The sequence below is a fragment of the Giraffa tippelskirchi genome, chromosome 1, assembly GCF_054371585.1.
Source record: "Giraffa tippelskirchi isolate mGirTip1 chromosome 1, T2T-mGirTip1v1.2.pri, whole genome shotgun sequence".
NCBI lineage: Eukaryota > Metazoa > Chordata > Mammalia > Artiodactyla > Giraffidae > Giraffa > Giraffa tippelskirchi.
Window position 1 is genome coordinate 104,574,826 of NC_137275.1, and position 24,383 is coordinate 104,599,208.

Sequence of the window (24,383 nt, forward strand, 5' to 3'; positions counted from 1 at the left end):
AGGGAGGCCTCGTGTGCTGCGGTCCATGGGGTCACAAGGAGTTGGACACAACTGAGCGACTCAACTGAACTGAACTTTTCTTTCCAAGGCACTGGGAGAAAGCATTCATTTCTAGTTCTTTAGCTCTTTTAAAAAGTTTCTTACCAAATATATTTTTTAAAACTCATTTAAGAATATCTCTTTTTATTTTAGAAGATTTTCTCTCACCCAGTTATAAGTTAATAAAAAGTACAAGAAAAAAGGTGTTTTAGGAAACTAGATAAAAATTGTCATATACCTGTAAGATTGTGTACATAAAGGAGAATAGAATGAAAATGGGAGAGGTAACAGAGGACTGTTTTGCATATAATGCTGGGTAGTTTAGATTTTAATCCCCTTGAACCTAGAGCTGTGTTATGTAATATAGTAGCTGATATACCAAATATGGTTAATTACATGTAATTAATTAAAATCAAATAAAAATTCTGTTCCTTGGGTACACTAGACACATTTTAAGTCCTCAGTGGATACATATAGCTAGTGGTTTAGTACAAATAGCACATTTGTATAATTATAAAAATTTTTCTTGGACAGCACTGCCCCAGACAGTGGGGAAGCATGTAAAAATTTTTAGTAGAGTTGGAAGTGATAAACTTGTATTTTTCCACAGATCTCTAGGAAGAATTTGATAGACTGAAAACTGCTAGGAAAATTAGGATATGAATCAGGATATGTATCATCCAAGGTTGTGTTTACAGAAATGAAGACTAGGGTGTGTGTGTGTGTGTGTGTGTGTGTGTGTGTGTGTGTGTGTTAAGGTGAGGGAAGAGATTACAGTCACAAAGCAAATAAGGAGGCTGAAGGAGAGGTAGAGTTCTTCTTATTTAGGAAAATGGGTGGCTATTGATCCCACTCACTGAAAGAGGAAACATTTTAGAAGTAGAATTAAAAAGATAGGCACAGGGAACTCTACTTAATGCACTGTGGTGACCTGAATGGGAAGGAAATCCTAAAGGGAAAGGATATGTATGTGTATTCATTTTTCTGTTGTAAAGCAACTATACTTCAATAAAAATTAATTAAAAAATAAATGGATGGGGGTAATTGATGAATTCACCTTATAGCCATCTCAACTTTGAGACTGTGAGGGACATTTTAGTAAGATGGACAATAGACAGTTGGATACATAAGTTTGGAAGAGTCATCCTCAAGGAACTTAGGGGGATGCATGGTCAGGTCACTGAAGACGTTTGCTCTCTTGCTGTCTGCACATCCCCTGCACCCCTACTACCTGCACCCTAATCCCATGACTGACCTTCCTATGCACTTGCCTCAGGCTCCAGCTAGTGATTTAGTGATTGTTCTCATCAAAGGGGTGGTGAGGGGCATGCCCCTCTATTGCTTTCCCTAGTAACTAACGAGCCCACCTGACATCAGTTCCCTTGTAACTGGTAATATACTCCCGGCCCCCCAGTGAAGATGGCCACCATGGATTGCCTGCCGTCTGCCATACACCATGAGGTGTTGCTCCAGGACTTTGCTTCACACATGTTAGTTCCCCATTCATTAAACCATTGCTGTCTCTGTTGCTAACTCTGGGCTTGAAGCTGGGTGAGCACAGGACTTGTAGGCCTATGGGATGGAGCCCAAGAGGGGAGATGCATTAATTGTTACCTAGAGCTTTCATTTGTTGTTGTTTAGCCATAAGTCATGTCAGAGTCTTTTGTGACCCCATGGACTGTAGCCCGCCAGGCTCCTCTGTCCACAGGATTCTCCTGGCAAAAAGACTAGAGGGGTTGCCATTCCCTCACCCAGGGGAGCTTCCCAATCCAGGAACTGAACCCACATCTGCATTGGCAGGTGGATTCTTTACCAGTGAGCCACCTGGGAAGCCTGCATCTCTCATTACTTCCTTAAAATAAGTGTCTACAAGTAAAATTGCTTTTTCAAAGAATATGAATTATATTTGGGGAATTTACAAATTTCTTCTCCCCCCGCTCCTGCCACACACATTCCCTAGTGGCCCTTATTTTGTCGTAATGAAGAAATATTACTGATGCACATGTACAGTACTCTACAGGTGTGCTGATGTGGTAGTAAAATGCTCAATAAATATCAATGCATATTTGAGTGAACAAAATGTCTATTTACATCACTGATCAATAAAAGTTCAAATCAGTACTCACATGACTGGCAAGTGATGCAGCTAATTTTTAAGTACAAGTTAGTATTGTCTTTTATAGTTCAGGGCCCTTGGAAGTCAGCATACTTTTTCAAGTAGTGCTGCCATTACTCAAAGGATTTTTAGGACTCCTTTTTTGAAACTGCTTTTCAGAGCTACTTATTGAGAAATACGTGACAACTGGTAGAGTCTAGTACTGGTTATTTCCAGCTAAGACAAATGAACAAACACAAAAAAGGGACCCCTAGCATCTGACCTCTAGAACGTGAACCAAGGAAATGTTTTACTATGACCCACCTGTTACTGAGTTTAGCCCTTTTGGCCTAGCCGGGACCACTTGCTTTTGATCTGCAGGATTTAATACTATTTTCAAAAAGTAAATCCCCTCTTGAAGAATACAGACTTGTTACTAATGTCACTAAGTACTTGCCACAATTTCCAATTAAACATGCAGCCACATGACTTTCTTAGTCGACTTCTGCTAGTACTTTGAATTTGGAATAAGATGAGAATATGATGTATGATGGTAATAACTTAAGACTTCAGTCTTTGTTGCCTTCCTATAAAGAGAGGAGCATCACGGAGCCCCCTGCTACAAGCAGGTTATTTCAGTAGGCTATTTGTTTTTATATCTCAGGGTTATTTCCAGCTAAGACAACTGCACAGGCACAAAAAAGGGGCCCCCTAGCATCTGACCTCTAGAATACAACCAAGACTTATTTTCCTTTGACCCATCTGTTATCAAGTCTAGGCTCATACTGCTTGCTGCACAAAAGGCCAGTAATCAAGAGGCAAGTTGTTGGGACAAGAAATAATGACTTCCTTTGGAAAGTCAGTTAAGCAAGAAGAGAGTGGGCTCATACCCCAAAGAACCATCTTGCCTGAGTTAGAATTTAGGCTCTTTTTATAGTAAAAGTGGAGGGAGTAAAGTCAAACACTTTGTTTCCTATCAGCCTCTGGACGGGGATGTGTTAATCTCTTTCTGCTGGCAGTGATTCACAGGTGGGTATGGTCAGGATGTTTCCTATGAGAAGGATTTTAGCGTAATGTGCATTTCCTGGAAAACAGAGTTCCCAGAGATGGGCCATTTATGTATAATTTAAGCTTATAGACAGCATCCCTTTAGTGATTAGCTTGTAATAGAGGACAAAAAAGTCAAAGTGAAAGTATTAGTCGCTCAGCCCTGTCCAACTCTTTGCGATCCCATGGACTGTAGCCTGCCAGGCTTCTCTGTCCATGGGATTTTCCACACAAGAATACTGGAGTGGATTGCCATTCCTTTCTCCAGGGGATCTTCCTGACCCAGAGGTCGAACCCAGGTCTCCTGCATTGCAAGCAGTTTCTTCACTGTCTGAGCCACTTATTACACATTCACTTCCTTAAACAAAAGAATCCATAAGAATGCATTCTGGTAAAACAGGAAACTTCTCAAGGGTTAGTGAGTTGTGAAGAGCATGAGCATATGCAGTGACTGTTCCCTGTGTTGTGCAGTGCTAAGTCGCTTCAGTCGTGTCCAACTCTCTGTGACCCTATGGACTGTAGCCTGTCATGTTTCTCTGTCCATGGGATTCTCCAGGCAAGAATACCGGAGTGGGTTGCTGTGCCCTCCACAGGGGATATTCCTGACTCAGGGATCAAACCCGTGTCTCTTATGTCTCATGCATTGTTGTTCCCTATCTAAAGGGAAATATAATAATAAAAATCTCAAACATCTCCATGGTGGTATGCTTTTAGCTGTTTATTTTTTCAATCTTCAACTCTGTGAAGTAGCCACTCTTATCACTCCTACTGTACAAATGAGAAAACCAGAGGCACAAGAGGGTGATTAACTAGCCAAGGCCATTCAGCTAGTAAAGGACAGTCCCAGGTTTAAACCCGGCAATCGGACTCGAGCCTGTGCTTTTAGCAAAAAACCTGGTAGCCAGCAATTTTTAAAACGTCAGCACTGGCAACTGGGGAATTATTGAAAAAGGGAATCGACAATACGACCCACAACTCGGAAACAGTGCTAACAGACCTAGGAAGGCTGCAGTCCCAGGAGAGGACAGTGAGAAGCCAGGCCACCTGCCCGCACCATTCTGACAGCCTGCGCACCATTCTGACAGCCCGCGCTCTCGGAAGGGCGGACACCTTCCGTGACGCCCCCTGCGCCGCAGGACACTCATTGGGCCTCTGCTAAATGGCGTCAAATCGCGGGCGTCCAGGAGGAGGCGGGACTTCCGGGTCCCGTGGCGCAAAATTCCGGCCGCGCCGGAAAGGCCTACTGAGGAGAGGGTATTGGGTACCCGCCTCCTGAAGCGGCTGGAAAATTTTGTGTTCTACAGATTCCGAAGAGAAATTGGGACAAGGATTCATCCGCTAATTGCCAATTTTCGAGGTAGTGGAAAACTAGTCGGGACATGGACAGCCGCTTGCAGGAGATCCGGGAGCGGCAGAAGTTACGTCGACAGCTTCTCGCGCAGCAGGTCCGCGGCCCAGGGAGGGGTCGCGAATACGCGTGCGCGGCATTCCCCGTCCCTTTCTCCTCGCTTTTCCGCCTCCTCATCTGCCACGGGGCATCCCTTTCTGGTCTCGAGACTTTAATGCTGGGACCTGCCTACCCTCTGTGCCCCGAATCGTTCCCCTTTCATGTTGTGGTCCTTGTGGTGGTGCTAAACCGACCGCCACGCGTGGTCTTCAGCATCATTTATGGAATGCCCGCTAGGTGTCTGGCATAGTGCTCAGTGACGAGGATACAAAACTTGGGTGTTTGTGTATAAGTTATCGCGGTTCACGCGAGGAAAGGGGACTCGTTATCCCCTCAGTTTCTCTTCACTTTTTAAGTAGTCGTTTGTGTCTTGGTTTTCTCGTATCAGCGCCTGATTCATGAGATTGTGGCTTCATTGTGAAATAGGTTTACAGTGTTTTTTCTGGGATAATATCTAAAGGCCTCATTGGAAGTAGCCTGAGTGTAAATGTTAGGTTCTGCATCATGGGTGTTGCAGTCGACTGTGCTGTGTACCGTATCCTCGTCATTACCCACAGCTAAACGTTTGAATTCTTTTATCAGTCACAACAAATCTCTGAAAGGGGTAGCATTATCTTCACATAATGAAACACAGGCGCCGGTGGTTAACTAACTTTTCCCCCGAGTCGTTAACCGCTAGGCCAGTAAGTTGAACCCAGGTTTGTCTGTCCAAAGCTTATCTTCACTGCTTCTTGTGTGTAAGTTGACACGTGCTGATTAGTAGAGTACACGTGCAGAGAATGCACATGCACATCTTTGCTTAAAGTCAGAGGCTGTGTTTTCCTTTCTACCCCTCGGGTCAGTAAAAGTGATGGGGGAAATGCTCATAAGCTTTAATGAGGAATCTTAATAGTTATTCAAAAATAGTAATTTTTTTCTGTTTTAAGTCTTGGCTTTAGTAAATGAAAATCAAAGATATAGCTTCTTTTATGACATGAAAAGATTTATGGTATAGCGTTTAAAATGTCGGTGTTTAGGGACTTCTCTGTTGGTCCAGTGGTTAGGACTCTGCGATTTCATGGCTGTGGCCTGGGTTCAATCCCTGGTTTGGGAACTCAGATCCCTTAAGCCCCGTGGTGTAAGCCAAAAAAAAAAATGGGTGTTTGGAATCAGATCTGTTTCTGTGCCTCTGACATTATGATTTTTTGACAAATCAGATATCTTTTTCAAGCCTTCTTTATCCCAATTGCTTTTATCATGTTATGTTTGAAAATATCCAGTGGCTCTTTATTACAACCAAGTAAGATTTTTACACTTAAGTTTTGAATTCAGACCTATATTTGACTCAAAATACATACATAAGGAATTATTTCTTGAATGTCTTACTATGTACCAGGAACTCTTGTAGATGTTGGTAACTCAGCTATGAATAATAGGTTATCCTACCATTAGAGAACTTACATAGTGTACAGCATTTACTAATGGCTACTGTTTATTAAGTCCCTTGTATGTGTCAAAGAACTTGACAAACTTTTACATATGTTATATTTTATCATACAAGTCAGATGCTATCTGGATCTTATAGATGAAGAAAATAAAGCTCAAAGAATTTCCCTTACACGCTGAAGGTGACAAAACTTAAGTTTGCCAGCTTCAGTGTTAGGCCTCTCTGTGCTCTTTTCAATACACCTGGCTCCTTCTTGGTATAACTGGTTAGAAACCATTCCACCTGGGTGAGGATGGCCAATATCATCAATGGTAGACTTCCACTTTACCAGCAGCCTTTTTTTTTTCACTTACTATGTGAACAAGACTGGTTGCTCTCCAGAAAGTTATTTGTGTAATATAATAGACTTTATAATTTTTAAGAAGTGTCCTTTCTTTCTGGTTTCTATCCTTTATGGCACAGCCGTGGTCAGAACTTTGTGATGAAACTTGGTCTGGAACTCCCTGGTTTAGGCTTTTCTCTCTCTGTGTGTCTGTTGTCCTGAATGTTGGGTCCACTACTGTACATCACTAACTCATAAATACAATTCCAGTTGGGTTAATCTTCTACCCTAACTCTGTTTCTTACCCAAAGTTAGTTTTTAATAAGTTTTTTAATAAGTTTTTGTTGATTCATGAACTTCAAAGTAGAGCACAACTCAACGTATATAATTTGCTTGATTTGCTTTTGGCTGCTGGATGAAGATATCAGGTGCAGTGTATAGGCACAAACTATGATTGTGGCCATTGATGCTGCCACCAGTAATTTACACCTGCTTTTTAACTTGTAGCTTTGTTTTTAAAAATTAATATACTTCCAAAGGATACCAAATTGTCATAATTATTCAAATAATATATTTAGTGCTACCACAGTGGAAATGGCAACCCACTCCAGTATTCTTGCTTGGAAAATTCCATGGACAGAGTAGCCTGGTGGGCTGCAGTCAAGGGGGAATCACAAAGAACTGGACACAACTGAGCACGCACACACCCACCCACCCACGATGGAAAGTCTATTTAATTACTCCAGTCATTCCACAATTAAAAAAAAAAAAATGTTGGAACACAAGATGATTATGTATGTAAGCACAATTTGATCTAAAGCGTTTGTCTTATAAAACATCGTATTCTAATTTAGGCCTTGGCAAGAAATCTCATTGGTTTATTCACATATTTATTGAGCATCTATTATAAGTCAGACTTTATAATAGCTCCTGAACATATAGATATCAACAGGACAGAGTTCTTCCTCAGTGAGCTAACAATTCAATGGGGGGAGAAGTAGACAAAAGTAAACATAAAATAATTGAGGTGTACAAATATAAAATAATATAAATAGGGAATAAACAAAAGTAAAACAAAATTAGTTTGTATTTTTATCTGAATGAGAAAATGAGGAGGTAAGGGAAAAATGGAAGGAGACTACCTATTCTCTCTCTAGTGTTCATAGAAGAACTCTCTGAGAAAGTGACTTGTGTTTATCTGAGAACTGAAGGGAGTGGAGTCAGTCGCTTTCATGGGAAGAAGGTTAAAAAGCATTTCCCCTACAGGAAGTAGATGTGTTTTCTGACAAAACAGAGGAGGGATCAGGAAAATTTTATGGAAGAATTAAAATATCAGAACAGTTAATATATTAGAAGAGATTTATCAGTGGGGAAACTTTAGGGGAGTCATGGAATAGTCTAAAGAGGCAGTGGAAATTAATATAATTGTTTAATAAAAATTGTTTAATAATGACTGGGCGCTAGTATTGTATGCTTTCTCACCTTTTTTGAGCTCAAGGGGCTATTTAATGCAGACTTCCTCATGCTCTTATTGTGCTTAAAAATGTTAAGTGATTCCTCATGGCCTATAAATTGCTTTCTATACCTTTGGTTTGGTTTTTAATTTTTCCGTGAATTGATGCCACAGTTTGTAGCCAGACTTACCTCAACTAGTGATTTGTTTACATTTGTATTTTGCAAAATTTCCCCAACTGCCAGCCGTAATTTGCATAACTATTTTTCAGGTATTTGGACAGTTTAGTATTGTGCTTGTAATCATTATATAAAGACTTGGTTTGAATAAAACCAAATAGGTATTTATTACAATATGGGATAAATAAGGTATAGCACATGAAGTATATGTACCATATAAAATAAATAAGGAATGGTACACAGATGGATGAAAAGTGTTTAACATAATGCCTATCAAACTATAAACACTGTTAGCTGCTTTTTTTTGTTACTATTACTACTACTAAATCGTGTTTTATTATTTACTTTAAAAGAAGATTGGCTCAAGTTAATTGTTTTGATATACTGATATAACTGTAAGTTATACTGATATAACTTAAAGCATAAAATACTTTTCAGCTGTCCAAATCATTCTTAAATAACGTGGTTTTGTTTCAAGGTACTTCTGTTTTTCCTGCAAGGTCAATAGTCCATTTGCTTGCTATGGTAGTTAGGGATAGTTCTTTCTTTCTTTTTTTTTTTTTTTTACTATTTAATGTATTAAATGCTGCTACAAATGGCTAGAAAGGATATTCAGCGCATTGTGTTCTAATTTTGATTTTTGCCTTTTCTCAGTTGGGAGCTGAAAGTGCCGACAGCATTGGTGCTGTGTTAAATAGCAAAGATGAGCAGAGAGAAATTGCTGAAACAAGAGAAACTTGCAGGTCAGTAGAATAATTGCTTTTTATAAGCGGTATGTTAATATTTGCAAAAGGATCATTGCTTTAATAAACAATAATCTTAGGTATCAAGTATGTTGTTATGATAAGCATCAGCATACCAATTTGGAAAACAATTGATTTTTATTGTCTATGAGTTATGAAATGCTTATTTTCTTAATATAAGTTCTCATTTATGAACTAGTTAGAAAATGGAATGTTAGACTGAGAATTAGCTTATGTACCATATATAATTTTATTTTAAAAATCCTTATTTAAAAAAAAGTGCTTTACCCTAAAAGTGATACTCATTTGATAGTTCATAAAGCATTTAGAATTTTTCAGTATTGTAGTTACCAATTAGAACATCAATTTCACTCAAGACAGATTAAAATGGTATGTAATGTAGAAATTTCTCTTTGCCATACATACCTTATAAAAACTTATTTTCTCATTTGGTTGCTTTCTCAAAAATAAAGTACAAAGTTATTAATCAGGTTGTGATACTTTTAAAATTTATAAACCAAGTGAATGGATACTGTTTAGTCAGGAAAAATTTGTCTTGTTCTGTCTTTTTAAAACTGTTCTTTAATATTAATGGATACGTGTATACATCTTATGTATTTGTGAGTGATATTTCAGTTTTAATTTTCAGGGCTTCCTATGATACCTCTGCTCCAAACGCAAAACGTAAGTATCAGGATGAAGGAGAGACAGATGAAGACAAGATGGAAGAATACAAGGCGAGTAGAGAATGGGGCAATGTTTTGGGCAAGAGAAAAATAAGTCCTTACAATCTGTAGAGTCTTATTTAGGAAAACAAATTTGACAAAAGTTGAATTTTGACAAAACACTAAATAACGTCAGTAGCATATATGTCACCACTTATATCAATTTACTCATTTTAATAGAAGAGGTATGTGGATTAAATCAGGTGATGTATGTAAAGCACTAAGCGTAATGCCTAGTAAGCTCTAGGCAACAACATTCTTAAATAAGAGCAAGGAGGTAGATGTACCAGTAACGTTGGATAATTGGATCAATTTTCAGGAGGCTACACTGTCTTTTATGAGTTGTATTATTCCATCTTAACAATATAGGGTAGTGCAGTTAAAATATTTTGAGAATCCATGGGCTAGATGACAGTGTAGAAGCATTTTTAACAGAGGCCCAAGCAAAAAAACCCAACTTCTGAACTTGTAGTTGCATTATTTAGGTGAAAAAAAAGTAAAGGGCAAAAAACCTATCTCCATTTTTTCGAATTATTGTTATACAGCTGTATTTAACAAATGAGAATAAATAGTTTGAGTAAATCTCTAAGTATAATTACCTAATTTCATAAAAACTATGTTGTGTGTTGGGCTTCCCTGGTGGCTTAGTGGTAAAGAATGTGCCTGCCAGTGCAGGAGACATAAGAGATGTGGGTTCAATCCCTGGGTTTGAAAGATCCCCTGGAGGGGAAAATGGCAACCCACTCCAGTATTCTTGCCTAGGAAATCCCACTGACAGAGAGGCCTGGCAGGCTACAGTCCATGCGGTCGCAAAGAGTTGGACCCATCTTTGTGAAACAAAAATATTGTGTGTTGGTTGCATTTGATGTATTCTAATATATAACTTAAATATTTGTGATTATGTTAGATTAAAGCATATACACTTCCTAATATTTTAACATTTTTGACCTATAAAATAGCGATTTCTTTTGGTTTGCTCTAGTAGAAGTAAAATTGCCCCATTGGTGGGCCTGTCTTTCATGATTTAAGCTAAATTCTAATAATTTAAAGTATTATATCTAAGGTAAATATAGATAACTTAGTCAACAGAATTAGTAGTTATAGACAGTTATTATTGAGAATGAAAAGGAAATTTTTATTATAAACATAGCTAGTTACAGGTAATGATAAAGCAAAGACTTCAATGTTTGACTTTAATGGTAATTTGAAAAATTTACGTCTTAGGGAAATAAAATATTTATGAGTCTTAATACTTACGATATAATACATAAGATTCCTCTTAAACATAAAATATCTACTTAATCTTCCTTTTTTAAGGATGAATTAGAAATGCAACAGGAGGAAGAGAATTTGCCATATGAAGAAGAGATTTATAAAGATTCTAGTACTTTTCTTAAGGTAAATAATTTTCAAATCTTTTAACTTTTCATGTTTCAGCCCTTTGCCTGAAAAGATTTTAAATACTTATTTATGTTCAAGATTTTTTTTCAGTTATTGAGGGATCATTTTTATTGTAAAATAAAATATCATTTAAAATTATTCATGAAATGCTCTTCTGATGCTTGGCTATTAATGTCTGTAGATAACTGAATTGTAAACTATCATTTTAGTAGTGATGTTTTTTATTTTTTAAATCTATCAGTTAGCTTATATTTTGCTTGGCCTCATAATAAAAAATAAAGCTCCGAGTTAATGTATCTGTCATCAGAGTGAAAGCTATTAATTTAATTTTGACTTTTTCTTTAGGGAACACAGAGTTTAAATCCCCATAATGATTACTGCCAACATTTTGTAGACACTGGACATAGACCCCAGAATTTCATCAGGGATGTAGGTATGTCTGATTTGTTGGGAATATGCGATTGCCGGCTGTTGGTTACATGCATGTAATTTATCCATTTTGTGGTTTATTTCTAACAAAATTACTTTTTCCTGGCATGGCTTTAATTCATAGTACTTCTTGTACACTGTCTTTTTCCATCAAGCAGTGTTGCTTTTTTCCTTTTTCCTTCCTTTCCTTCATTTTGTTTCTGTGATTATCCCTCATTTTTATTTTGCCTTTATTTATTCCTTCTTTGATGCTCTTCCTTTCTTTAGGTAAATCTGATTTTTTGACCTATGTCATTTTCCTTTCCTCTAAGAATTTTTTTTTTTAACGTTTCTTGCAAGATAGGCCTACTAGCAACAAATTCCCTCAGTTTTTGTTTCTCTGAGAAAGTCTTTATTTCTCCTTTACTTTTGAAAGATTAATTTTGTAAAGTACAGAATTCTGGATTGGTGTTTTCTTTCTTTCAATACTTTAAATATTTTACTTCACTCTCTTTTTGCTTGCTTTTTTCTGAGAAGTTGGATATAATTCTTAACTTTGTTCCACAGTAGGTTTGTTTTTTTTTTTCCTGGTTTCTTTCAGGACTTTTATTTTCTATAGCTTGAAAATGATATGTGTAGGTATAGTTGAGTTTTTCTCTTTTTTGATATGTATCCTGTTTGGTACTCTCTGAGCTTCCTATATTTGGGGTTTGATGTCTGACATTAATTTGTGAAATTTTTAGTCATTATTTGTTTATTTTTGACTTCCTCAGATCTTAGTTGTGGCATGTGAGCTCACTGTTGTGGCTTAGTAGTTGTGGTACATGGACTTAGTTGTCATGCCGCATGTGGGGTCTTAGTTCCCCAATCAGGTATCGAACCGCCATCCCCTGCATTGCAAGGTGGATTCTTAATGCCTGGACCACCAGAGAAGTCCCCCCAGTTATTATTGATTCAGATATTTCTTCTGTTCCTCTGGTTTTTCTCTTCGTCTGATGTTTCCATTACACCTTTTGTAGTTATCTTATGTTCCTTGGATAGTCTTTTTTCCCCCCAGTTTTTGTTCTATTTACTTTTCAGTTTTTGAGATTTCTGTTGAGATATCCTCAAGCTCAGATTCTTTCCTCAGCTGTGTTCGGTCTACCAGTATGCTCCTCAGAGGCAGTATCCCTGCATTTTTAAAACAGCTTGATTAAGATAATTCATGTACTATACAATTCACCCATTTAAAGAATATAATTTTTTAAAGTATCTACAGGTTTGTGCAACCATCACCACCATCTAATTTTAGACCTTTTTTTAAAATTGAGGTATAGTTTGACTTACAATCTTATATAAGTTTTAGGTGTACAAATAGTGGTTCACAATTTTTAAAGTTTATACTTTATTTATAGCTAATATAAAATATTGTCTATATTCTCTCTGCTGAACATTATGCTTGTAACTTATTCATTACATATATAGAAATTTGTATTTTATAATCCCTGCCCCCGTTTTGCTCTCCTTCTTCTATCCCCACTGGTAACCACTAATTTGTTTTCTGAGTCTGTTTCTTTTTGTTATATTCACTAGGTTGCTCTTTATTTTTTAGATTTCACATATGAGTGATAATATATGGCATTTGTCTTTCTGACTTATTTCACTAAGCATAATATCCTCCATGTTGTTGCAAATAGTGAAAGATACAATCACTTTTTATGGCTGAGGAGTACTCCATTGTATATGTGTATGTACCATATCTTTATCCTTTCACATGTTGATGGGCGCTTAGGTTGCCTCCATATCTTGGCTATTGTAAATAATGCTTCTGAGAACATCGGTGCCTGTGTCTTTTTGAATTAGTGTTTTTGTTTTTTTCATATACATACCCAGGAGTGGAATTTCTGTATTCATATAGTTACTTCTATTTTTAGTTTTTTGGAAAAACAGTATGATAGTTCCCTACTGTTTTCCACAGTTGCTACATACATTCCTACCAACAATATTACACATCCTCAGAACATTTTTATCTCCCCTAAAGAAACTCAGTACTCAATCATTAGCAGTCAGTTTCCATTCCTTCTCACACAGTTGCCGCCCCCCCCCCCAACCAGGCTTAAATAACCATTCATTGACTCATTATCAGTTTGCCTATTCTAGACATTTCATATAATTGGACTCATACAATGTGATTTTGTGACTGGGCTTTTTTCACGTAACATAGTGTTTTCAGTGGCCATTGATGTTAGCAGCGTGTAGAAGTATTTCCATTGTAAGTATATACCACATTTTGTTTATTCATTTGAATTGTTTCCACTTTCTGACTTGACAACTCTCCTGCTGTGAATATTCATGTAGAGTTTTTGTGTGAATGCATGCTCTCATTTCTCTTGGGTGTATACCTGGGAGAGAATTACTGGGTCATGTGATAGTTCTACATTTAACTTTTTGAGGAACTGCAAATCTGTTTTTCAGAGCAGCTGTACTGTATATATTTTTACTAACAACATGTGAGGGTTCCAACAGTATTTCAGGTATCATTGACACTTTCTATTATCTGTCTTTATAGTTATAGCTATACTAGTGAATATGAAGTAGTATTTCATGTGGTTTTGATCTGCATTTCCCTAGTGACTAATGATATTAAAAATCTTTTCCTATGCTTATTTTTCCATTTAAATACCTATTTTGGAGAAATGTCTAAAAGCTTTTTTTTTAGATATTTGACTTTTTATTATTTTATTGTAAGAGTTCTTTATATATTCTCAGTGTATGTATTCTCTTTATATATTCTCCTTTATCAGATGTATGATTTGCAAATATTTTCTCCCATTCTATGGGTTGTCTCTTCACTTTTTTGATGGCACCCTTTGCCACACAAAAATTTTATTTTGATGTAATCCAATATACTTTTTCTTTTTTTGCTTGTAAGCAACATGTGGAAACTGATTTTAATGTTTTCATGGTCACAATTTAGATGTAGCACAAAAAGTTATAATAAGGGTGAGATAAGCCAATTACAGAATGACAAAAATGCACGCACTTAAAGAGGTACTTAAAATATCAGTAGTACATATATAAATACATACACTTTTATGAGCTACCTAAAATAGTGATTCTCACAGAAGAAGAGAATACAGCAGTGGTTGTCAGAGGCTGGAGAGAGAGGAAAATGAGAAGTTGTTGTGCAGTTGGCATAAAGTTTCAGTTATGCAAGATAAATTAATTCTGTAGATCTTGATGATCAGTCGCTCAGTTATGTCTGACTCTGTGACTCCATGGACCACAGCGTGCAAGGCTTCCCTGTCCTTCACTGTCTCCTGGAATTTGCTCAAACTCATGTCCATTGACTTGGTACTGCCATCCAACTGTCTCAACCTCTGCCACCCCTTTCTCCTCCTGCCGTCAGTTTTCCCAGCATCACTTTTCCGGTGAGTCAGCTCTTTGCATCAGGTGGCCAGAGTATTAAGAGCTTCAGCTTTACCATCAGTCCTTCCAATGAATATTCAGGATTAATTTCCTTTAGGATTAACTGGTTTGATCTCCCTGCTGTCCAAGGGATCTCAAGAGTCTTTTTCATCACCACATTTTGGAAGCATCAGATCTTCAGCGCTCAGCCTTTAATAGTGCAACTCTCATAGCTCTCCCTACGTGACTGCTGGAAAAACCATGACTATACGGACCTTTGTCAGCAAAGTGATATCTCTGCTTTTTAATACGCTGTCTAGGTTTGTAATAGTTTACAGCCCAGAAAATAAAGTCTATCACTCTTTACATTTTTTTCCCCATCTATTTGCCATGAAGTGATGGGGCCAGATGCCATTATTGTAATTTTTTGAATGTTGAGTTTTAAGTCAGCTTTTTCACTCTCCTCTTTGACCTTCTTCAAGAGACTCTTTAGTTCCTCTTTGCTTTCTGCCATTGGAGTGGTATCATCTGCATATCTGAGGTTATTGATATTTCTCCCAGCAATCTTGATTCCAGCTTGTGCTTCAGCCAGCTCCTCATTTCCCATGATGTACTCTGTATATAAGTTAAATAAGCAGGATGACAATATACAGCCTTGACGTACGCATTTTGCAGTTTGGAACCAGTCTGTTATGCCATATCCTGTTCTAAATGTTGCTTCTTGACCTGCATTCAGGTTTCTCGGGAAGACAGGTAAGGTGGTCTGGTAGTCCCATCTCTTGAAGACTTTTCCCCAGTTTCTTGTGATCCACACAGTTGAAGGCTTTAGTGTAGTCAATGAAGCAGAAGTAGAGGTTTTTCTGAAATTCCCTTGTTTTTTCTATGATCCAAAGGATGTTGGCAATGTGATCTCTGGTTCCTCTGCCTTTCCTAAATACAGCTTGTACATTGAGAAATCTGAAACTTCTCGATTCGTGTACTGCTGAAGCCTAGCTTGAAGGATTTTGAGCATTACCTTGCTAGTATATGAAATGAGTGTAATTGTGTGATAGTTTGAACATTCTTTGGCATTGCCCTTCTTTGAGATTGGAATGAAAATGATCTTTTCCAGTCCTGTGGCCACTCCTGAGTTTTCCAAATTTGCTGGCATATCATCTTTTAGAATTTGAAATAGCTCAACTGGAATTCCATCACCTCCACTAGCTTTGCTCATATTAATGCTTCCTAAGGCCCACTTGACTTCATACTCCAAGAGGTCTGTCTCTATGTGAGAGATCACACCATCATGGTTACCCGGGTCATTAAGACCTTTTTTGTAAAGTTCTTCAGTGTATTTTTACCACTTCTTTTTATATCTCTTCTGCTTCTGTTCTTTATTGTGCCCATCTTTGCATGAAGTGTTCCCTTGGTATCTCTAATTTTCTTGAAGAGATCTCTCGTCTTTCCCATTCTATTGTTTTCCTCTATTTCTTTGCATTGATCACTTAGGAATGCTTTCTTATCTCTCCTTGCTATTGTTTGGGACTCTGCATTCAGATGGATATATCTTTCCTTTTCTCCTTTGCCTTTCACTTCTTTTCTCAACTATTTGTAAAGCCTCCTCAGACAATCATTTTGCCTTGTTTTATTTCTTTTTCTTGGGGATGATTTTGGTCACTGCCTCCTATACAATGCTATGAACCCGATCCATAGTTCTTCAGGCACACTCTTATCAGATCTAATCCCTTGAATCGATTTGTCACTTCCAGTGTATAATCATAATGAATTTGATTTGGGTCTTACCTGAATGGCCTAGTGGTTTTCCATACTTGCTTCAGTTTAAGTCTGAATTTTGCAATAAGGAGTTCATGATCTGAGCCACAGTCAGCTCCTGGTCTTGTTTTTGCTCACTGTCTAGAGCTTCTCCATCTTTGGCTGTAAAGAGCTCTCCATCTTCTCCATCTGGTGATGTCCATGCGTAGAGTTGTCTCTTGTGTTGTTGGAAGAGGGTGTTTGTTATGACCAGTATGTTCTCTTGGCAAAATCTGTTAGCCTTTGCCCTGCTTCATTTTGTACTCCAAGGCCAAACTTGCCTGTTACTCCAGTTATCTCTTGACTTCCTACTTTGCATTCCAGGCCCCTATGATGAAAAGAGTCCATAGATCTGCTGTATAGCAAATTGTCTATTCTCAGCAATACTGCTGACCATAGTCAACAATACTTCAAAAAATTTAAGAGGGTATATTTTATCTTACTTAAAAATGCTTGTTGAGTCGCCAAGTTGTGTCTGACTCTTTGTGACCCCATGGACTGCAACACACCAGGCTTTGCTGTCCCTCACCCTCTCCCAGAGTTTGCCCAAGTCATGTCCATGGAATTAGTGATGCCATCCAACCATCATCCTCTGTTGCCCTCTTCTCCTGCTTTTAATCTTTCCCAGCATCAGGGTCTTTTCTAATGAGTTGGCTCTTTGCATCAGGTGACCAAAGGATTGGAACTACAGCTTTAGCATCAGTCCTTCCAAAGAGTGTTCATGGTTGATTTCCTTAAAGATTTGATTTAGTGTGATCTCCTTGCTTTCCAAGGGACTCTCAAGAGTCTTCTCTAGCACCAATTCAAAAGCATCACTTCTTTGGTGCTCAGCCTTCTTTATGGCCCAACTTTCACATCCGTACATGACTACTGGAAAGATCATAGCTTTGATTGACTATACGGACCTTTGTTGGCCAAGTGATGTCTTTGATTTTTAACACACTGTCTAGATTTGCCTTAGCTTTCCTGCCAAGAAGCCATCATCTTCCTTTCCTGCCCAGAAGCAGTTGTCTTCTAATTTTATGGCTGCAGTCACTGTCCGTGGTCATTTTAAAGCCCAAGAAGAGAAAATTTGTCACTGCTTTCCCCTTTTCCCCTTCTCTTTGCCCTGAAGTGATGGGAACAGATGCCATGATCTTGGTTTTTTTAATATTAAGTTTTAAGCCAGCTTTTTCACTCTCCTCTTTCACCCTCATCAAGAGGCTCTTTAGTTCCTCTTCATGCTCTACCATTAGAGTGGTATCATCTGCATATCTGAAGTTGTTGATATTTCTCCTGGCAATCTTGATTCCAGCTTGTAACTCATCCAGCCTAGTATTTCCAATGATGTACTTTGTGTATAAGTTAAATAAACAGGGTTGACAATACCAGGCTTGTCCTACTCCTTTCTCAATCCTGAACCAGTCAGTTGTTCCCTCTGGGGTTCTAACTGTTGCTTCTTGACCTGCATACAGGTTTCTGAGGAGACAGGTAATATGGTCTGATATTCTCATCTCTTCAGCCTGCCACAGTTTGTTATGATCCACACAGTCAAAAGCTTTAGTGTAGTCAGTGAGACAGAGGTGGATGTTTTTCTGGAATTCCCTTGCTTGCTCTGTGATCCAGTGAAGGTTGGCAATGTGATCTCTGGTTCCTCTGCCTTTTCTGAATGCAGTTTGCTTGAACTTCTGGAAGTTCTTGGTTCACGTAATGCTGAAGCCTGCCTTGGAGGGTTTTGAACATAACCTTACTAGCATGGGAGATGAGCGCAGTTGTCCGTTGGTTTGAACATTCTTCAGTACTATCTTTCTTGGGAGTTGCGATGAGGATTTACCTTTTCTGGTCCTGTGATCACTGCTGGATTTTCCAAATTTGCTGACTTATTGCACTTAAAGTGCAGTGCTTTAATAGCATCGTCTTTTAGGATTTTAAATAGCTCTGCTGGAATTTCATCACCTCCACTAGCATTATTGGTCTTAGTGCTTCCTAAGACCCACTTGACTTCATACTCCAGGATGTCTGACTCTGAATGAGAGACTACACCATCATGGTTATCCAGGTCATTAAGATCTTTTTTGTACAATTCTTCTGTGTATTTTTTCCATCGCTTGATCTCTTCTGCTTCAATTAGGTCTTTACTGTTTCTGTCCTTTATTGTGCCCATCTTTGGATGAAATGTTCCTTTGATATTTCCAATCTTCTTGAAGAGATCTCTAGCCTTACACTTTCTGTTGTTTTCCTCTATTTCTTTGTACTGTTCATTGAAGAAGACCTTCTGGTCTCTTGCTATTTTCTGGAACTCTGCATTTTGTTGGGTGAACCTTTCTATTTCACCCTTTCATTTTGCTTCTCTTCTTTCCTCAGCTATTTGTAAAGCTTCCTCAGGCAACCACTTGTCTCTTGCATTTTTTTTCGTTGGGATGGTGTTGTTTGCTGCCTCCTGTACAGTATTATGGACCTCTGTCCATAGTTCTTCAGGCACTCTGTTCACTGGATCTGATCATTTGAGTCTATTTGTCACCTCCACTGATATTCATAGGGAATTTAGATTTAAGTCTTATCTGACTGGCCTAGTAGTTTTCCCCACTTTCTTTAGTTTAGGCTTGAATTTTGCTATGAGGAGGTGATGATCTGAGCCACAGTCAGCTCCAGGTCTTGTTTTTGTTGACTCTGTACAGCATCTTCATCTTCAGCTATGAAGAATGTAATCAATCTGGTTTCAGTATTTACTATTCTGGTGATATCCATGTGTAAAGTCATCTCTTGTGTTGTTGTGAAAGCTTGTTTGCTATGACAAGAGTATTTTCTTGGCAAAATTCTGTCAGCCATTGCCCTCCTTCATTTTGTACTCCAAGGCCAAACTTGCCTGTTATTCCAGGTATCTCTTGAGTTCCTACTTTGCATTCCAGTCCCTTATGATGAATCAGTTCAGTTCAGTCAGTCAGTCGTGTCTGACTCTTTGCGACCCCATGGACTGCAGCACACCAAACTCCCCTGTTCTTCACCAACTCCTGGAGCTTGCTCAAACTCATGTCCATTGAGTCAGTGATGCCATCCAACCATCTCATCCTCTGTTGTGCACTTTTCCTCCCACCTTCAATCTTTCTCAGCATCAGGGTCTTTTCCAGTGAGTCAGTTCTTCACATCAGGTGGCCAAAGTATTGGAGTTTCAGCTTCAGCATCAGTCCTTCCAATGAATATTCACGACTGATTTCCTTTAGGATGGACTGGTTGGATCTCCTTGCAGTCTGAGGGACTCTCAAGAGTCTTCTCCAGCACCACAGTTTAATAGCATCAATCCTTCGGCACTCGGCTTTCTTTATGATGAATAGGACATCTTTTTTTGGTGTTCTAGGAAGTCTTCTGTTGAGCGCCGAAGAATTGATGCTTTTGAACTGTGGTGTTGGAGAAGACTCTTGAGAGTCCCTTGGACTGCAAGGAGGTCCAACCAGTCCATCCTAAAGGAGATCAGTCCTGGGTGTTCATTGGAAGGACTGATGTTGAAGCTGAAACTCCAATCCTTTGGCCACCTGATGTGAAGAGTTGACTCATTGGAAAAGACCCTAATGTTGGGAAGGATTGGGGGCAGGAGGAGAAGGGGATGACAGAGGATGAGATGGTTGGATGGCATCACCAACTTGATGGACATGGGTTTAGGTAAACTCCGGGAGTTGGTGATGGCCAAGGAGGCCTGGTGTGCTGCTTGCGATTCATGGGGTCGCAAAGAATCGGACACGACTGAGCGACTGAACTGAACTGAACTGAGCCATACAGCAAATTCCCGTTGGCTATCTATTTTACATATGGTAATGTAAGTTTCCATGTTACTCTTTCCATACATCTCCCCCTCTCCTCCCCTCTCCCCATGTCCATAAGACTTCTGTGTTTCTGCATTGCTGCCCTATAAATAAATTCTTCAGTACCATTTTTCCGGATTCTGTATATATGTGTTAGAATATGATATTAATCTTTCTCTTTCTGACTGACTTCACTCTGTATAATAGGGTCTAGATTCATCCATCTCATCAGAACTGACTCAAATGCATTCCTTTTTATGGCTGAGTATATGTAGCACAAATTATTTATCCATTCATCTGTTGATGGACATCTAGGTTGCTTCCCTTAGGGATTCTTGTCCACAGTAGTAGGTCCAATGATTATCTGAATTAATTTCACCCATTCCCATTCATTTTAATTCATGGATTCCTAAGATGTTGATGTTTACTCTTGCCATCTCCTGCTTGACCATGTCTAATTTACCTTGATTCATGAATCTAACATTCCAGGTTCCTATGCAGTGCTATTCTTTAAAACACCCAATTTTACTTACATCCCAGACACATCCACAACTGAGTATTGTTTCCGCTTTGGCCCAGCCGCTTCATTCTTTCTGGAGCTATTAGTAGCTGTAATCCGCTCTTCCCTAGTAGCATATTGGACACCTTCCAAACTGAGCGGCTCATCTTTCAGTGTCACATCTTTTTGCCTTTTTATACAGTTCGTGGAGTTCTCAAGGCTCGTATACTGCAGTGGTTTGCCATTCTCTCCTCCAGTGGATCATGTTTTGTCAGAACCCTCCACTATGACTCGCCTGTCTTGGGTGGCCCTTCACAGCATGGCTCATAGCTTCATTGAGTTATGCAAGCCCATTAGCTGAGACACGGCAGTGATCTGTGAAGGGGTCTTACTGCACGTACACACACCAAAACCAGAGGAACACAAAGAAACTTCTGAAGGTTATTAATATGTCTCATCTTGATTGTGGTTATGGTTTCACAGCTATATGCATATGTTAAAACTCACCGGATTGCATCCATTAAATATAAGTTTAATGTATAAGGTTTTTGTTTATCAATTATACTTCAATAAAGCTTTTTTTTTTTAAGGTTATAAGTAATATGGCCAAATTTCATTATTGTCCTTTCTGCTTTTAAGACGTTTATTTCTCCAAGGCAAAGAAAATGTACTTAGGAAACTATTATGGATTGAGAAAAAATTGTACCTCTGTTTTGTAGATGATTGAGAGCTGACTCTACTGTGATTGAAACCCGAATATAATAAAATCTTCAAACTTGTTTCATTTGAAATTTGATCTGTAACCACTGATTAAGGACGCTTTACAAAATCTTTCATTTTTTTAATCTTTGATTAAAAATCATATCATATTTGAAAATGGACTTGGTTTTTAAGATGATTATGATTCTTGTAAGGAAGAGGGATAAAGTAAAATAAGATCTTTTAGGAATCTTTGATATTCAAAGCCCTACTTACAGTTGTTTAAACAGGCATTATGCTGTTTTACCTAAAATCTCTCTGAGGTTCAAAGATTTAAATATTTTTGAGGACATGGAAACAATAAAGCTCCTGCTTTTAACCTTTCTGGGACTTGGAGGTGTTTTTGAAGATCCTGAGCTTGAAAATATATATGAAGATTTGGTTTATAATATATGGAGATGTGAGATCTTTAAAACTATAAATACTGATGTAGGATATGTTTTTAGAGAAAATGACTTGTCTTGGAGTTGGTAGTACAATGAGATAAGTAATCAGAGTGAGTGAGGTGAGAGCTCATCGACTAATAGGGACTCATTATCTTTCTGCCTAGATTTGTTCTGGGATAGTGTCCATAATTTAAGCCATTTAAGATCGTCAGTAGTAAGGATAAGAAATCTTCATGTTCTCTGCGTTGGATAACTGTCAAACTAAGGGAAAACTGAACAGTCATTAGATCTTTGGGAGAGTTGTTTTTTTGTTTTTTGTTTTCTTTTTAGTAAAAAAAAAAAAAAGGAAAAAAGCATGAACAAAAAAAAAAAAAAAAATTCTTTTCCTGAGAACAGAATGTCTAAACTTGATACTTTAAGCAGATTATTTAATATAATAAGTTTGAAAAATTAAATGGTTACTTGACTTAAATCATCTGGCCTATAAAACACCTGGGTGTTTGCCTACATGTGAAATTAGGGTCATTAGGTATAAAATGTGTATATGAAGTATTTAAAAATACTCAAAACTAACTTTTTTACAAACGATGTGAGAATGATAAGTTGGTTGTGTCTTGTTTTATTTTCCTGAGCAGGCTCATTACCTTTGAATTCACTGATACTCAATTGTATTGAAATTTGAAATTTACTATTTTTCCTCCCCAGGTTTGGCCGACAGATTTGAAGAATACCCTAAACTGCGGGAGCTCATTAGACTGAAGGATGAGTTAATAGCTAAATCTAACACTCCTCCTATGTAAGTGGGGTTTTTTGTTCCCAACTCAGGCTTAAAATATTAGTCTTTTTGTCATGTAACCTTTCTGAAGTTTGAAAAAAATTCAGCATCTTTGAAAGGTTAACACACTCTTTCTTCTTTAGTGAAATGTATTAGTTTGAAACTCTGGTATGGAGTACACAGTAGGTTGTCATTTTATTTGTTTTCAGTTTACTAGATAATTTAGAGTGTCTTTAAGTATTTTTTCTTAGAAAATCTTATTTGTTGTTTTCTTAACTATCTTTAAATGTTTTTAAATATCTTTTCTTCTCAAAAATTACTTATTGAAGAAAGTTAGAAAACTTAAGAGAGAGAAAATAAGAAAATGAAAGTTAATTATAACTTGGCAGCTAGGGATACTATTCTTAACATTTTGGAATACAAAAATTCATTTTAACCTTTGGTAACAGAATGTTTCCCTCAAAAATGTGTATAATCCTTAAAACTGGAGACTCTTTAGCTTACTTTGAACATTTTATACATTTAACAGTTTGCTAAAATATATGCTATTAACGATTAGAAAAACCACAGATAACTGAGTTTGTGGAAAAAAATTTTAACAGGCTAATATCATATTCAGAAATATTTTATGTTTAAAGTATCGTATGCATGCATGCATGCTAAGTTGCTTCAGTTGTGTCCAACTCTTTGCGACCCTATGGACTGTAGCCCTGCAGGCTTCTCTGTCCATGGGATTCTGTGGGCAAGAATACTGGAGTGGGTTGCCATGCCCTCCTCCAGGGGATCTTCCCGACTCAGGGATTGAACCTGGGTCTTCTGCATTGCAGGTGAATTCTTAACCGCTGAGCCACCTGGAAGCCCCAAAGTGTTTTATATTTATATTTGAAATACCTTCGTACTGTGTAGAAATAACCATTAAATAAAGACTAGTAGTAATTTATGCTAAGTGGCTGGAAAAGACTGTTAATATAAACACTATTGCTAACAAACAAACTAGCAAAAGAAAATTATGTCTATCTTTAGAAGCTTTTTTAGACAGAAGAATTTAAAACAATTTTTCTGAAGGACAATTGCAGGAAAAATAATGTAATATTCCTCGAAGTATTATGATGATAATGGAAAGGGACTCAGACACTCACGTCTGAGTATGGATTTTCAGTATAAAAATGAGAGAGATTTATACTCAGGATGTTCCTGTGGAATCATGGTTTTGCTTTGCAGTACGATTCTATCCATGTTCTCAGGAAGAACGGTGGTAGATAGTTTTACTGTCTATACTGAGGAGAGAGATTCCTCCATAAAAAGGTATTCAATTATTAGCTCATGATGACTTTGAAATAGTATTAGGAAATATTTAAGAAACTTTTTTTCATTACCATCTGTAATCTCTTACTTTTTATGCTTTAATCAAATAGGTATTTACAAGCAGATATAGAAGCTTTTGACATCAGAGAACTGACACCCAAATTTGATGTGATTCTTCTTGAACCACCTTTAGAAGAATATTATAGAGAGACCGGCATCACTGCTAATGAAAAATGCTGGACTTGGGATGATGTATGATGAAACTTTCTACATTGTAATGAATTATTTATTTTTCAAATGAATATATCTTTATTTGATCAGAGAGTAATATTATAAATACTGTTTTAGGAATTATAAATATAGATTTATAGTATATATTATGGCTGAAGATCTAAGGTACAGTAACAAATATTATAATAT

At 37.6% G+C, this 24,383-nt stretch overlaps 1 protein-coding gene across 2 annotated transcripts in view; it reads left to right on the plus strand.

Moving 5' to 3' along the window:
- Positions 1-4,404: 4,404 nt before the first annotated feature.
- Positions 4,405-24,383, plus strand: part of LOC145504900 (N(6)-adenosine-methyltransferase non-catalytic subunit METTL14) — a 37,664-nt gene continuing 17,685 nt past the window's right edge. Inside the window, exons 1-7 of one of the 2 annotated variants that reach the window (XM_081486254.1) lie at positions 4,405-4,626; positions 8,663-8,751; positions 9,401-9,492; positions 10,804-10,874; positions 11,223-11,310; positions 22,589-22,679; positions 24,074-24,215. In XM_081486254.1, the coding sequence (XP_081342380.1) occupies positions 4,561-4,626; positions 8,663-8,751; positions 9,401-9,492; positions 10,804-10,874; positions 11,223-11,310; positions 22,589-22,679; positions 24,074-24,215 (639 nt within the window). In that variant the 5' untranslated portion in view covers positions 4,405-4,560. Of the gene's footprint in view, positions 4,627-8,662; positions 8,752-9,400; positions 9,493-10,793; positions 10,875-11,222; positions 11,311-22,588; positions 22,680-24,073; positions 24,216-24,383 lie in introns of both variants that reach the window. The other variant, XM_081486242.1, reaches the window with a different exon arrangement.